Source organism: Amblyomma mixtum, chromosome 9 (genome assembly GCF_055824585.1).
Source record: "Amblyomma mixtum isolate Tamu chromosome 9, ASM5582458v1, whole genome shotgun sequence".
NCBI lineage: Eukaryota > Metazoa > Arthropoda > Arachnida > Ixodida > Ixodidae > Amblyomma > Amblyomma mixtum.
The window spans coordinates 70641460-70656876 of record NC_143020.1 but is presented as its reverse complement, the minus strand read 5'-3'; the positions used below and the strand labels follow the sequence as shown (position 1 = coordinate 70656876).

The following is a 15417-nucleotide window of genomic DNA, read 5'->3' as shown; positions in this document are numbered from 1 at the left end:
CATTATCACAACCTGCCCACCGTGGAAGGTGGCGGTTAAACTAATGATTGGTCACTCGGGAAGAGCAACCTGGGTCGCATAAGCCTCACTGGCGGCAGCACCTGCCATCGGAGGGCAGTGGAACATCACTTAACCGCTGCACAACAGCTCTAGGAGTGGTATAAGGAGTCCCAGCGGGTTATGAATATAAAGTAGAGAATGCCCAATCCTGTATATATGGGCATTAACCGCTCATTAACACCATTGTGTCACACCCTAGAGCTTAAAGTGTCCCCCCCCCCCCCATTTTTCTCGTGTCACTCGATTCAAATTAATTCAATTGATACATTAAGTGAATTATATCCTGGCTAGAAGTGGATCTAGAAGTGTCTAGATCCGTAGTAAAAAAAAAGTACTTGACCTCTTTGGAGTTTGTTTGTGCAACTGGCCCTTGACAATGGTAGTAGAATTTTTAGTGTTTTCAACCTTCTGAAAGCTCCGTCTCAGCAAAAGTAGGCACTCGGTCACGAAAATGTGATGATCGATCAACTTCAATTTATCTTTAGTGTATCTACATAGGTCAAAAAAGCACAGCTGAAACAGTGTTCGCTCTCAGAATGTATATTTACTTAAACAAAAATCAAAAAGGTGCACAACCACCAGACCAAAGCATAATGATTGCGAAAAAAAAAAAAAAGTGACTCCACAGTAACAACAAGCACTCTTCACATACTAATAATGCGCGTCATCTGGGCAGGCAACAGCATTCAAAGGGGGGGGCCTTTATTCACCAACACAAAATTTACGCAACCCAACACAAAGTATACACATGTAACACATTTCTATTTACAAATGTAATGAATGCGTTTCATCTACAAGGCTTGTGATGGAATGAATGCAATGAAAAACATCATGAGAAAGGCACAGCATTTGGCGTGACAACATCTACTTCTCCAGCCATTCAGTTCTTTCAGCCTATACGTTCTGGATTCATACTTATCATGAAATGCACAGTATCGTTATCACATGGTGTTCACTTGCCAATGTCCCTTAATTTATTGTGATGCAACTTTGATCACATCCCACTGCAGTCGCTCTGACTAGTCGCATGACACAGTGGAATAGACATGCAAACATGATGACGTAAACTGCCACCACGACAAATGCGATGCCTTCCTTTCAAAGTGCTTTTTTTTTCCCCCTCCTTGTTTCACATACAATTAACCGCTTACAAGTACATCCATTCGTGCTGCACAACGTGCCTTTGGCGATGACATGAAATGAACCATGAGCACCGTATATGGTAGGTCCCTTGGTGTGTGTGGATGCGAGGTAACATAAAATAGGAACAGGGAGGGTGGCAGGGTAGCAGGGTGCCGACAGTGCTGTTCCGGAGTCCCCCAACGACACACAAAAGTCTGGACCGAGTGCCACCACCACCTGCATCGCTCGCTCAACACCGTCAAAAGTCTCTGCCCCGCGCTCTAAAACATGAGCTGCGGAGAAGAAAGCGGGGGAAGAAGAGACACACCTTTAAAACACCACAACACTTCAACGGAAAATGTCATCGCTCGCAACATCAAAAGGGATGAAGGAAAACATGACGGGATGACTTGATGTAAAAAAAAAATTGGGAGCTTTATCTCTTCTTTCCCACTTTCATAGTCTTTCCCTCGTCACATGAGAATGAATACTCACAAGTCAATGAACTTTCTCCAGCAGATAACGAAATACACTTTCAACAGAAAAGTCTTGCTCTGCCCAAAAGTTGGCGTCAATTTCCTCTATTTCACTGCATTCACTGCCTGGCATAAGCGAGCGAAGCTAACAAGTTAAAAGTGCCCATTTAGGCTTTCCAGCGATGCTCTTAAAATAGTTAGCAAGCAGCCCAAAATAGAACTGGACTGAAAAATAAGAGTCCATCATCTTATAAAAATGCACCACCACGACGTGCTGAACGAAGTGTTAAGCAATATGCATTGTGCGACTACATTTGTTTTTAATTTAGGTTCTAAGAACCGAGAGGAAAAAAAAGGCTTAAAACTCACGATAAAAGCTGTAAAAAAAAAATTTACTTTAACAAACAAGAAATATAGCATTAGTGTAGAATCAGGATGACAGAGTGCTTAACCCAAATGTCATTGGAATTCCGCACATTACTATGTATGGTAATGTGTGAATGTATGGTAATGTGCGTTACCATGTACAACGCTTTTCCCACTTTGAGCTACAAGTCTCATACATCAGAAACATTTCCTGGCAAATCCAGCACAGAGCTCAAGTTCAGCATGCAGACAAAAGCACTTTCGCAGAAATTTCACATGCAAGAGGAGCAGTGAGAAAACAAAAATGCAAGAAACATGAAATGCGCAAAACCAAACAACTGTAAACTTCCCTGAACAATACATGAAGGAGACAAAGAGATATTAAAAGACTACTTTTACAATAAACAGAAGGGGGGCTAAAAAGGAAGAGGTTAGTAGAAGCATTAGTAAAAATGCCGCCAGCATGTAATCAGCAGCTAGGTATTTACAAAAAGTGCCAACACTGCACCTGAATAACAGGTTCTCAAGGACATCAAGGCGGCTGGCTACATGCGAACCATCATTTCAGGCACAGCAAAAGCAGTTTTACTGGCCAATGGTGAGTCACAATGGATGAAGACTTTCATGCTTCCAAGCAAAGATACTAGTTACAGTCTAAAACAATTGCACATTCATTTGTTTTGTCAATGTTAACACCACTTCATCATTTGGTTCGCGTCCTGCTCTACAGTGAAGCAAAATACAATGCGCTTATGCATCAACTCTCGGGGGCTTAAGGCGGCATCCTCCAGTTCAGCTCCTGACGTGCTCATAAGAGAAGGGACACCCAATTTCCAGGTTCTCTTTCTTTTAATCCCCTAATAACTGTAGAAGAGGAGCGAGTTTGGCAAGATGGTAGTGATCCATTATGAAAAACAACGTGGAAAAACATGAGGACCAAAAATTCAGGGGGGCGCTATGTTGACCTAAAGTGCGGTGAGGCCTTAAGCGCGGTGCTGCTGCTTGTGTCACTGATGTGTGGTTAAGATGTTAAGCTTCGCCTCTAAGAGTGGAATGCGACAGCGTCTTGCAACGCTGCCAGGGAGTCCACAGAACGCCATCGCCCGTTTGGCTGTACGCCTTGCTTGTCGGTAAATTGGTTTCTGAGGAAAGGAAATGTATCTCTCTCGCATATCTCTGTGGACACCTGAACCGGGAAGGGAGGAAGATGGGAGTGAATGATGACACCGTATTTACGCGCCTTTGTTCACTCCAAACCATCGAGCTGGCATGGCGGAGTGGTTAGCGTGCTCGTCTCGCACTCCGGAGACCCTGCTTCGATTCCCCAACTCGACCATTTTCCTACTCGATTTTAATTACTCATCTGGTCTCACTAGGAAATTAGGTCAGTTAGGCTAACTGGTTAATTAACTAAACTCAGTCCCACTAACTCGGAGCATCACTATACCATCCCTTTAATTGGTTGCATGGTTACTAGCCAAGTACGATTGGCCCCGTTTGAAATTCGCGCACTGTGACGTCACGACCATTTCAACCAATTGAAAAGCGTGACATTTCTGTCGACAACTCCTGCTTACAATGATGAGGCATTAAAGGCTTCCGCCTTAAAAGATACAAAGACAAGCAACTAGCAATCATAGTATGTCTTCGTATCTTTTGGTCTTCATGTTTTTCCGTGTTGTTTGTCATGATGGACCCAATAGCTCTGCTCAGGGCCTCAGGAACAACAGAACTGGAGAAGCGCATGCGACTTGTGGTGTCTCTGTGTACTAGCCTTCCAATGTGATATCCCATGAAAGCCAAAAGATGAAACTGTTGGCAGGGAAACAGTGCCGTAATGATTCATCTAAAGCACACTAGAGCATATCTTCTTGAGTTCTGCCATTCTTAAGGCCCTGCAAATTGTTACACAAGCAAAAAAAAAAAAAAAACAACCTGAAAACTTGATGTCCCTTATCCTTCAACACATAAAATCTACACAATGTGTGACACGCAAGACCTGGCACCATTAAAGGGCATGTTCTGTAAACGGACAGTTAGCAAGTTAGAAAGAGAGGCCGCTTCATGCAGGCAGTTAGTGTATGAGTGCCCCAGACATTAACACCCACGCAAGCATGTACCACACACACACAACTGAGATACACATCTGTGAACATGACGGTGCAAAGAATAAAATGGTGAATGTTGCCACGAAAAATTCCCACCACTGCCAACTATGTAGCATGCCCAAATCTGGCCACACTGGTTCACTGATAACTATATAGTGCCACGGATGGTTCTGTGGAGCTGTGTGAATAGTTATGCCCGCATTTTTGGTATTCACAAAATCCATCAAAAACTGCATGCGCTCGTGGAGTGGCAAATTAGCCACTATATTTTGCCTCATTACCACTTTGCGGCAATCAGATGCAGGAGCAAAGAAATAATGTAAATGTAAGTTCTCACAACTTAAGCTTTTACAAAGTCATGACACTTATAAGTTACAACACTTATAGAGCATTGGCAAACAGCTGCTTGTCACAAATTTCTGTACCACTAAGAAGTCACCGTCGTGCGCTGAAAACAGCATCCGCGGAGATGGAAGCTTTCAAGAAGTATCAAAAGATAACATGGCAAACACCTCAAAGTCTTCAGCGGGAGGCACAAGCTTGTGCTTAATCCACCCAGGTGAGAAAAAAGAAATGAAAAGTGGTTTTGAGGAAAGAAAATGATGCAGTAACTGTCTCACATATCTCAGTGGACACCTGAACCGTGCGATAAGGGAAGGTATAAAAGGCCAAAAGGGATAAAGGCCCGAGTGAAAGAAGAAAGGAAGAAAGAGTCCAACCACCTGGGGATCTTTAACATGCACTGACATTGCACAGCATACGGGTGCCTTTTGCGTTTCACTCCATTGAACACGGCCACCGCGATCGGGTTCGAACCTGGGTACTCCGGCTCGGTAGATGAGCGCTTTAACCACTGAGCCATCACGGCGGGTGCCCAGTGAACCACACATGGCCAAATTTCAGCACACCTTCCAGCCTACGTTCTCGCCAAGTAAACATGCAGACAAAAGTGAACAGAGCACACTGCAGTATTCCAACTAAGTAAAAAAATGAAAGGTTTGTCTTGCTCATGGGCGATACCATTACTGCCATGCTCTCGCATGAGCCCAAGCGGCCTTATGGTTTCTGCTAGGACGGGTATGCACCGAGTTTACTTTTGTACACTTGCATACAGCCCCAGCACGTCCATGTAGAGCACAGGAGTGGTCCACTTCCTGATTACTGTGGCAATTTTAAATTTGGAGGGGTGATACGGGATCGAGGCAGCCTCTTACCAGGCACACGCCATCGCACAACCAGTGGTTGCAGAAAGAAAGGCTGAGTTAAGACAACAACAGCGGGTTTACCACAGATACAAATTGGGAGCACACCACCCCAGCGTTTTACATGTACAGATGCGGGCGTAAGCAAACACAGCACTCTGTTGTGTTTCAACTGCAGTCACACTGGTCCCAGCAGATGTTGAGAATCATTGTGTGGCCATGAGAAACAGCACCAATCAACACTACTACCAGCCTGTACGTGCTATGCCTCCCAATTCTGTTTGGGCAAAGCGTAAATAAAGCTAGAAGGCCACAGTGCGCTCCCTTCACTCGTGTCTGCACGTGTACACACAAACAGCCATAGTACACCTCTATGCAACAAATGGTGACGATCGGCACAAACACCATGCAACCCTCGGTTTCAGCGCACCTTTTTCTGCTGCCGTGACCTGTAGATGTCGTGAGCGGGCGGTGCGAGCCCACCATCTTCCTCTTCACTTTCATCGCCGATGCCACTGCCGGGGTTGCCGCCACCGGGACCGCCGGGGCCACCCGGAATAATGCCGTCACCACGGTGCTTGCGTTTGATGCCGCCGCCTCCGCCAGGGTTGTTGCCCAACTGTGGACCACCCATCTGACTGTGCTCGAAGAGTTTGAGGTGCTCTTTGGAGACACCGTTCTCACTTGGCCTGGGTGCTGCAGGAAGAAGAGGATAGGTCATTAGGTCATGCACAGATTTACACCCGGCACCAAAAGTTTCTGGAGCAATCGAGCTAGTTGTGAAAAAAAAAAAAGTCTTATTTCACTGTAGACTGGCCAGCCAGTAAATGATCACTGAATTGCAAAATCCCTGACAGACAAAGGCCACCCATGTCAATGTCAGCCTAGGTAACGTGGCAGCAAGAATTTTTTTGTATGCGTTTGCACCTCACTTACCCTACTACACTTGGCGACAGCTTTTCTTGGCAATGAAGGGAAGGCTGGATGGATGGATGGATGGATAGGAGCGCCCCCTTTGAAACGGGGTGGTGGCAATTTCCACCATGCTCAGCTTTTCTTTCTTTATTTATTTTTTTTTTGTTTACTGTGTTGGCAATTCTCATTAAGCTATCACCTTTATCTACGGTTTCCTACAATTCTAACCTTATGCCACATCTCTGCTTTTCAGCCACCAATCCTCCAATCGCTTTTTGCTAACTTCCACTGCAGATTTATTTACATGACCATTGTTATCTTTAAACCCTAGGGCCTCAGCAAGAGTGACTGTGCCTGCATCGACATCCGGATGGATACCATCACATTTGATTATGAGGTGTTCAATTGTTTCCACAGATCTACCACACACTGCACTGCACTGCACTGCACAGGAGCAGCTGGCGCCATCTATGGAAGCTCCTCGTAACTAGACGTAGCTATGAAATTTGTTCCAATCGAGAAAACTGCTTTGTCCTTGACTTTCAACATTCAAAGTTGGCAGTTGTGTTAGAAATATACCTTAATTAATGAATACCGACAAAATACAATGTTATAAAAGAAAACGAATAACTGCAAGCAGAAACGATAATCGGCTGAGTAGGTGACAGGTGTGTTTCAGCTCCGTAGCTTCTATTCCATTGCCAGAAAAAGTTGTCGTGCCTGAACAAGCTAACACATGAAAAGGTCAAAATAAATGAGACAGCATCTCTGTCTCCATGTTAGGTGGAGTGCTTGGCATCGTAAGGACACAGGTTTTGGAGAAAAATTTTTTGGTATGAAGCAAATTATGCAGGTGGCTTCACAGCAATGATGCGCTGCAATGTCAAGTACTCGTGAGTACCAGACATTGGCATTAGTTTGCATGGTCAAAAATTTCTATTTATGACAATATTATGCCAGCTGCTTATTGAAAATCTCAAGAAAAAAGTTACCGTATTTACTCGCATAATAGGCGCACTCGCATAATAGGCGCACCCCTAGTTTGGGCGCGAAAAATTAGATTTTTTTTATTTCCGCGCATAAAAGGCGCACCCCGAACTTGGCACTGTGATCAATACTGTATTCACATGATTGCAAGCCGACACCTCGCCACCCCCCGCTCCCCAATCTTTATTTTAACAAAGTTTTTGCTGAACTGACTACTAGTCCTGCTGCGGACCCACAGCACGTACGACATCGCGTAGAACGGCCGCACACAGTTTTCAGGGATGCTCACTTTAAACATCTGTTTGGAAAGCTTCATCTCCAGCCGGAAATGTTCCCGACTTAGGCCCGCGAAAACCTCGGCGCTTGGAGTCACATACAAAAATTTAGGGACGCCGCAGTCGCAACTGCCACACTTCTCGGCCACGTCGTATTTTCCGACCTGCCGCACGCTAGCCGTGTTCAAGAGCAAACTCCCAGCCATGTAGCTGTTAAGGTGCTTGGCCGTCGAGCTAAAACAGCAACGCTCCGCGGCAAAGCCATAAACCACGATGAACTATCGCGCTACCGTAGATCCCGGCACTTGACAGCAACAAAAAAAAACAAAAAAAAAAACGAGCTGGAGATGCTGATTGCGATATGGATAGCGAAAGCTCGCGGCGGAGGAAAACGATGATGATGATAAGCTCTACCACGGGCGCCCTCCGTGGGTGGCGTCTGGAAGCTCCTGTGCACGTGTGTGGCCTTCACGATCAAGCGCCCGTTGCGCGCAGCTGGAGCCGATCGCAGAAGCCTCGGCGCGTGCATTCCGAAGGCTATTCCCGCGTGGGTCGTGGAAAGTTTCGGTGCGGCCCTTACACGGATCTTTTTTTTTAAAATATTTTCTTCGAGAAAACGGGGTGCGGCCCATACACGAGTGCGTTTACGCGGTGTGTTCAATTTTGAGAGTCGAAAAATTTCCGGAAATTTTACCCCGCGTAATAGACGCACCCCGAACTTTGAGCCGGATTTTCTGGAAAAAAAGTGCGCCTATTATGCGAGTAAATACGGTAATAAAGACAGATTTCACAGCTATGCGCTAACCCACAGCTAATAAAGGTGATGCCTTTCATAGCAGGCACAGCCAAATAGCCAAGCAGCAACGATTACTCGGCAATCTGTGACTGTTTTAGAGGGCTCCGAAAATTTCGACCGCGTGGTGTTCTTTAACGTGCACTGACATCGCACAGTACATGGGCCTCTACCATCTCGCCTCCATCGAAATGCGACCGCCGCGGCCGGCATCGAACCCGCGTCCTTCGGGTCAGCAGCAGAGCGCCATAACCACAGAGCCATCGCAACAGCTAGTAATCTGTGACTGTTTCTTGCCAGCACTAGACAAGCAAGGTATGCATCAAGCTGCAAACATTGACGGTCATGTCTGCTGATAAGTGGAAGCTATGCTGCGTAAATCTTCTCAGATGTTCAACATAACAAAGATATAATGGTATAAACATGACGTTACAGCATATGGTACAACACACTGTCACAAATAATAGGTAAAATAAACAAAAATACCATTTTATGAATAATGAATGATTTACGATAAGGGCAAATAAATAAGCATTAATGCACACGCAAACCCATGCCAAACTGCTAACTTTAGCTACAGAGATGGTTCCAAATACTTGAGTGTTGCTAGAGCTGTCAGACTACGAATGTCACAAAAATGACTGGGATTTCCTGGCAGAAAATAATTTCACCCCTGACAGGAGTGGCTCACAAATTTCTACAAGATAAAACAAAACTGGATTTTCTGCAGCCAGGACTCAAACCCCAAACTTGTTCTCAGCCGCTAAACATCACAGCCATTGAATTGTTGCTGCAAGCACATTAGAAGTTAACCGCACTTTGGATTACTGCTTACGAGTATTAGGCCCATTAGTTCCACGAGTCGGTGCAGTGAACACACTGTACAAAGGCAAGTTGTGAAGGACATTTTAATTTACCTAGCAATGCGCAGAACACAGCATAATCAGGTGAACTATCATTCATGTTCTTCATAAAAAAGATTTCTGGCATCATATATGTTCTGCATAAAAAAAAATTTCTGGGAACCTTCTTCCCCAAACAAAAAAGAAAAACCTAGAAACAAGCTAGAACCAATTAAAAAGCTGGTGCTACCAGTTACCTCTAAAATATCCAGCTTTTCATTTCTTTCAGAGCGTTCACTATAGTGGTCGTGTTTCGAGCCTCCAAGTTATGCCGATTTCGCGGATAGAATCCAAGATGGCGGCCTCCATAGCAACAACATTGTATTAGAGTGTTGCCATGGTAACCGAGGTGGCTACATAATGGAATAAAATAATAACAGGCAGAAGCGTGATGCCTGAGCACCACAACTCTGAACTAAACATTGTTGGTTGGTTGGTTGCGACTGAGAGAAGAATGAAAAGGAAAGTGCACGGGCCTGCCAACTGGCTCAAGCCGAGCCACCACCGCTGCCACATGCAGATAGAAGAGAGTTGAAAGATAAGAGGACAGAGTAAAAGAGAGAGTAAAGACGCGCCTCCCAAAAACCGTGACGGACGCTGGCTGAAAAAACAGATACACGGCCGCAGCCCAAAGGCTGCAAGTGGATCCCTACATACATCCCTGTCTGGCAGGTATAAAAGTCGGGCCACTTAGTACTGAAATTCGTGTAAAATTTGTGGGCCAAACGTTTGCCGCAGAATGTTCTGGATGGTATCATACGATTCAGCAGTTCGCGAAGCATAAACTTACTAGTTAGGTAAGAGCGCAGCTCCCGGAAAGGATTGAAACCGGTGACCTCTGTTAGAAGTGTTACGCTCGATATTCGATCGCTGCATCAGCGTCAGCTCATTTTTTTTTCTTTTCCTGCTGAGCATGCAGATCAAACTGTACAATTATATTACCTGTAGCTTCATGTACAGGAAGTAGACTAGAGCACACTGAAGAAGAAAAGGTAAGCCTAAATTTGAACATTCACGCACACAGCGAAGCAGCAGAAATCAAAACAAAATAAAGTTGTGCGTCTTATTTGAGATAACAACGCAAGAGTCACCCCAAGACCAAACTTCATGGAGAAAACGCATAGGCTGATAAATGCGGCTGAAATGACTCACGTTTCTCTGGCAGGTTCAGGTTCCTGAACAGCTCCATCATGTCATCAACCGATACAAAGGGGCCCTGTATCCCAACATAGACAAGAAAATGCAGTTAGTCCCTAAAAATTGTTAGTCCCTAAAAATTTCGACCCCCCGGTGGTTCCTTAACATCTGCTGATGTCACACAGCACACAGGTATTTCACAGTATCAAGGTCACTGATCATAGTATTATCCTTTTGGAACAAAGGTGCACTGCAGTAATTCTAACTGTTAATTGTTAATCATGCAGTAATAATTCTCCAACAACAATAACCAATACAGTACATGCATGGATGGCTATTACAGTGAAGCGTTGTAGCGAACAGGCGAAAAATCATAAAATAGTTTGATACAGCCAAAATTAGTAACGTAAAATTTAATCAGAAACTCATGCAACAACGATGTAATTTATACCCTTGTCACACCAGCAAATTTAATGTGATTTGAACCTAATGGCATTTGATGCATCGAATGTCATTTGGTCTCTTTCGGTGCTACACAGAAAAAAATAATGTCATTCGAAAATGATGGCATTGACGATCAGTTAAAAAAAAGTACAACTGAAAGACATCAGCGTGCATAAAAGATGTTTGAAATTGTTGTCCAGTGTTTCAAAAGCGGGTGAGAACACTTCTGAGCAGTATTATAAGCTTACAATATTATTTCCGGCCATTCAGCACCACTTTAGCCATCAAAAGCCAAGTCAAGTACAAAGACAACCACAAATCCGATAAATGTAAACGAACAAAATGGCTGACATGGCGGCACGCAGAAACACGCAGAGCATGGAAATGACTTCCAGAAGGTGAACTGCTCAGTTACGTCTTTAAGTACTTTCGAGCTTAACGAACATGGAACGCCAACCAGCAAGAAACATGCAACACAAAATGACCGACGGTCGCGGGAAAGACTCTGCTTCACGCTCAGATTCACACCAATCACCAGCATTAACTTTTTTTAGCAGAACTAAATAAATACACTTTCTAAGTTTGGCAGTGTGCACTTTATTTTTTCCGCATCGCTTGTTTCTGCTGCATATCTGGTGTCCACAGTACGCATTCGGTTCGAGATCGAATTCGGACAAGTTCCCCTAACTCATTCGATGGCGAAAGTCATTCGAACCTAATGACATTACATGTTCCCGTGTAGCATTCGATTAATGACATTAGGTGCTAATGTCATTCGATTAGAATGACACTAAATTTGCTAGTGTGACAGGGCTATTAGTCGTTGAAGGGATGGCAACTCAGGCTGTCCTCACTACAAAAATGGAGAGGCCTGTTCCTAGGTTTTAGAGGAGCTTCGAAGGCGCTCGTGGCAATTCCGCAAGCCGCAAAAAATTGAGGGTCAGTTAGGCTGGCTTCTCCGCACAGCACCGCAAGAACGCAACGGCGGCAGGTGAAGTGCCAACTGGATGGTTTCCCCGCATCACAGCCATGTCACATGGAATAGGTACATCAGAGCGAAAGCTTATCGCTGTTTTCACCCCATCCGTGACCACCAAAGCAAGTGCAGTATGGTAGCTGCAAGCCTACAACCACCCACGGCGCTATTTCCATGGCACTGCTAACGGGTGCAAGAGGCATGAACGTAAGCTGACTGCCGGACTACAAGCCTACATGCTGCTGTATCTTCCGTGCAGTTGTTCGCGAGTGTGCGATAAAAGCATGAACCTTGGTGTGAATGCTTGCCACACCGCTCCTGGTCACGTGTAATGCCGTCTGCCGCCCGAACGGGCACCATTGGCACCGGGGAGTTCGATGCACTCGTTTCGTGACCAACCGTTTCGATACACAAAGTAAAAATTGCACGTTTGCTGAAAATATTTACGAACAGTTAGATATGGCCAATAGTAAATGGTAACCCCAATGTTCGATATACCAAGGTTGCAGGATAGGGCAACTTGACTTCTAACCCAATGTTTCAGCTTCAACCACTGCTCTACTCTTTAATTATTATTTTGACGTCGCACAGTACCTGAAACTCAAGCCAGCTGACACACCACAATGTCCTTTCACCAGAAATTTGTCCTCAAAGACCAAACTGCCAGCGTTCTGCGGCACAGCCAGAAGTGAGGATGCAGTCAGATGTAGTTCTTGTCACTGCCCAAACTGTGTTGGCAGCACCCAACCACGCTAAGCAATCGACCAAATCAACATCACTTACCACGAAACATGTAGGTGGCGGCAACCTCATCATCAGCTCCGATGCGGCAGGAGGCGGAGGGAACACACCGCCTGGCACTAGGTGAGCCCCGGTTGCTGCAAACAAGACAGTGCCATGAATGCAACTGCTTCTGCCCTTTAATTTCAAGCGTGCTTTTACCAAGACAACTCTATCGATTATGATATACCGAAATGGTAATGAGATTATACTTCTAAGTAGCCTTCACTAGTTGGACTGTGCCATCATGGCACAGTCTTTTTAGAGCAAGAGCTCTACTACTCGGGGTACAAGTTCCGATTTCGATGTGGATGAGACAATGACCTTCAATGCCTCACAAGGTCAAACCAAACTTAACTGCGCGGTGGTATGGCCCAATCTATGGTAGTACGACCAGGTGATCATATGAATATGACCATTGGGTACCTGACCTAGACCTTGAACCCCTGACCCTGACATTTGATTTTAGACCGTGGGCACCACATCAACAATGACCTTCAATGCCTCACAAGGTCAAACCAAAACTTAACTGCTTGGTGGTGTGGCCCAATCTATGGTAGTACGACCAGGTGATCATATGAATATGACCATTGGGTACCTGACCTAGACCTTGAACCCCTGACCCTGACATTTGATTTTAGACCGTGGGCACCACATCAACAATGACCTTCAATGCCTCACAAGGTCAAACCAAACTTAACTGCGCGGTGGTGTGGCCCAATCTATGGTAGTACGACCAGGTGATCATATGAATATGACCATTGGGTACCTGACCTAGACCTTGAACCCCTGACCCTGACATTTGATTTTAGACCGTGGGCACCACATCAACAATGACCTTCAATGCCTCACAAGGTCAAACCAAAACTTAACTGCTTGGTGGTGTGGCCCAATCTATGGTAGTACGACCAGGTGATCATATGAATATGACCATTGGGTACCTGACCTAGACCTTGAACCCCTGACCCTGACATTTGATTTTAGACCGTGGGCACCACATCAACAATGACCTTCAATGCCTCACAAGGTCAAACCAAACTTAACTGCGCGGTGGTGTGGCCCAATCTATGGTAGTACGACCAGGTGATCATATGAATATGACCATTGGGTACCTGACCTAGACCTTGAACCCCTGACCCTGACATTTGATTTTAGACCATGGGCACCACATCAACAATGACCTTCAATGCCTCACAAGGTCAAACCAAAACTTAACTGCTTGGTGGTGTGGCCCAATCTATGGTAGTACGACCAGGTGATCATATGAATATGACCATTGGGTACCTGACCTAGACCTTGAACCCCTGACCCTGACATTTGATTTTAGACCGTGGGCACCACATCAACAATAACCTTCAATGCCTCACAAGGTCAAACCAAAACTTAACTGCTTGGTGGTGTGGCCCAATCTATGGTAGTACGACCAGGTGATCATATGAATATGACCATTGGGTACCTGACCTAGACCTTGAACCCCTGACCCTGACATTTGATTTTAGACCGTGGGCACCACATCAACAATGACCTTCAATGCCTCACAAGGTCAAACCAAACTTAACTGCGCGGTGGTGTGGCCCAATCTATGGTAGTACGACCAGGTGATCATATGAATATGACCATTGGGTACCTGACCTAGACCTTGAACCCCTGACCCTGACATTTGATTTTAGACCGTGGGCACCACATCAACAATGACCTTCAATGCCTCACAAGGTCAAACCAAACTTAACTGCGCGGTGGTGTGGCCCAATCTATGGTAGTACGACCAGGTGATCATATGAATATGACCATTGGGTACCTAACCTAGACCTTGAACCCCTGACCCTGACATTTGATTTTAGACCGTGGGCACCACATCAACAATGACCTTCAATGCCTCACAAGGTCAAACCAAAACTTAACTGCTTGGTGGTATGGCCCAAGCTATGGTAGTGTGACCACGTGATCATATGACTATAACCATTTGGTAACTGACCTGGACCTTTGACCGTGACATTTGATTTGAGACAGTGGACACATTAACAGTGACCTTCAATGCCTCACAAGATCAAACGGAATTTAACTGCATGGTGGTATGGCCCAAGCTTAGCATGACTACGTGATCATATGACTATGACTAGTGGATACCTGACCTTTGACCTTGACCCTTGACATCTGATTTGAGATGGTGGAGACCATGCTTAACAGAGCTTTTGCTTATATACCTAGGTTCAAGGCATGTGGAACCCCAGCAATTTTCTTTTTCTTTTTCTTTACGCTCTTGTATTATCAACCATGCCCCAAAAAGAAGGAAGAAATGACAACGCTTGCGAGAAGGAAACAATACAGAGCGTGCGAAGTCAACAAGCACAACGGGGTACCATGGGGGTATGGAGAGGAAGAGAGAGAAAAGGAAGAAAGAGAGAGAAGGTGAAGCAGGAGCAGGGGCCACTCACGGACAATCTGCTTGGGCTTGAAGGGGATCATCTGTCCCGTGTCAGGGCGCGGGTACACGACACTCTGCTGGTCGGTCGCACTCTCCTCGCGTACCTCCCGCTTTGACGCTGGCGCAGACGCTGCCACGGGAAGGCGGGCCACCTCCTGAAGGGGGGAGGAGGAGGAGGAGGAGAGGTGGGGACGCCACTGAACACCCCACCATCAAACAGAGAAGGCGTTGAAAAAGGTCCTTTTGCACTGTAGCCACCTGCACACTGCAGCTCTTGTTACGCTGCCAGTTACTTAACTTATTTATTTGTGTATATTGCCACGTAGTGGTTACTGCAGTACGGCGAACAGGAAAACGGCAAGAACGTCTTCGAAACGAAACTCTTTATTCGGGCTGACCTGCGCCCGCAAAGAACTGAATCACTCGGTGGCGGCGTAGCAACAAGCGTG

At 45.5% G+C, this 15417-nt stretch overlaps 1 protein-coding gene across 4 annotated transcripts in view; it reads right to left on the bottom strand.

Annotated features, from left to right (window-relative positions):
- Positions 1 to 584: 584 nt before the first annotated feature.
- Positions 585 to 15417, bottom strand: part of su(f) (cleavage stimulation factor subunit su(f)) — a 60328-nt gene continuing 45495 nt past the window's right edge. For 3 of the 4 annotated variants that reach the window (XM_089560337.1, XM_089560336.1, XM_089560339.1), the window contains 5 exons: positions 14979 to 15165; positions 12547 to 12641; positions 10359 to 10422; positions 5765 to 6030; positions 585 to 1475 (listed from right to left, as the gene is read on the bottom strand). In XM_089560337.1, the coding sequence (XP_089416463.1) occupies positions 1464 to 1475; positions 5765 to 6030; positions 10359 to 10422; positions 12547 to 12641; positions 14979 to 15165 (624 nt within the window). In that variant the 3' untranslated portion in view covers positions 585 to 1463. The remainder of the gene's footprint in view (positions 1476 to 5764; positions 6031 to 10358; positions 10423 to 12546; positions 12642 to 14978; positions 15166 to 15417) is intronic. The other variant, XM_089560338.1, reaches the window with a different exon arrangement.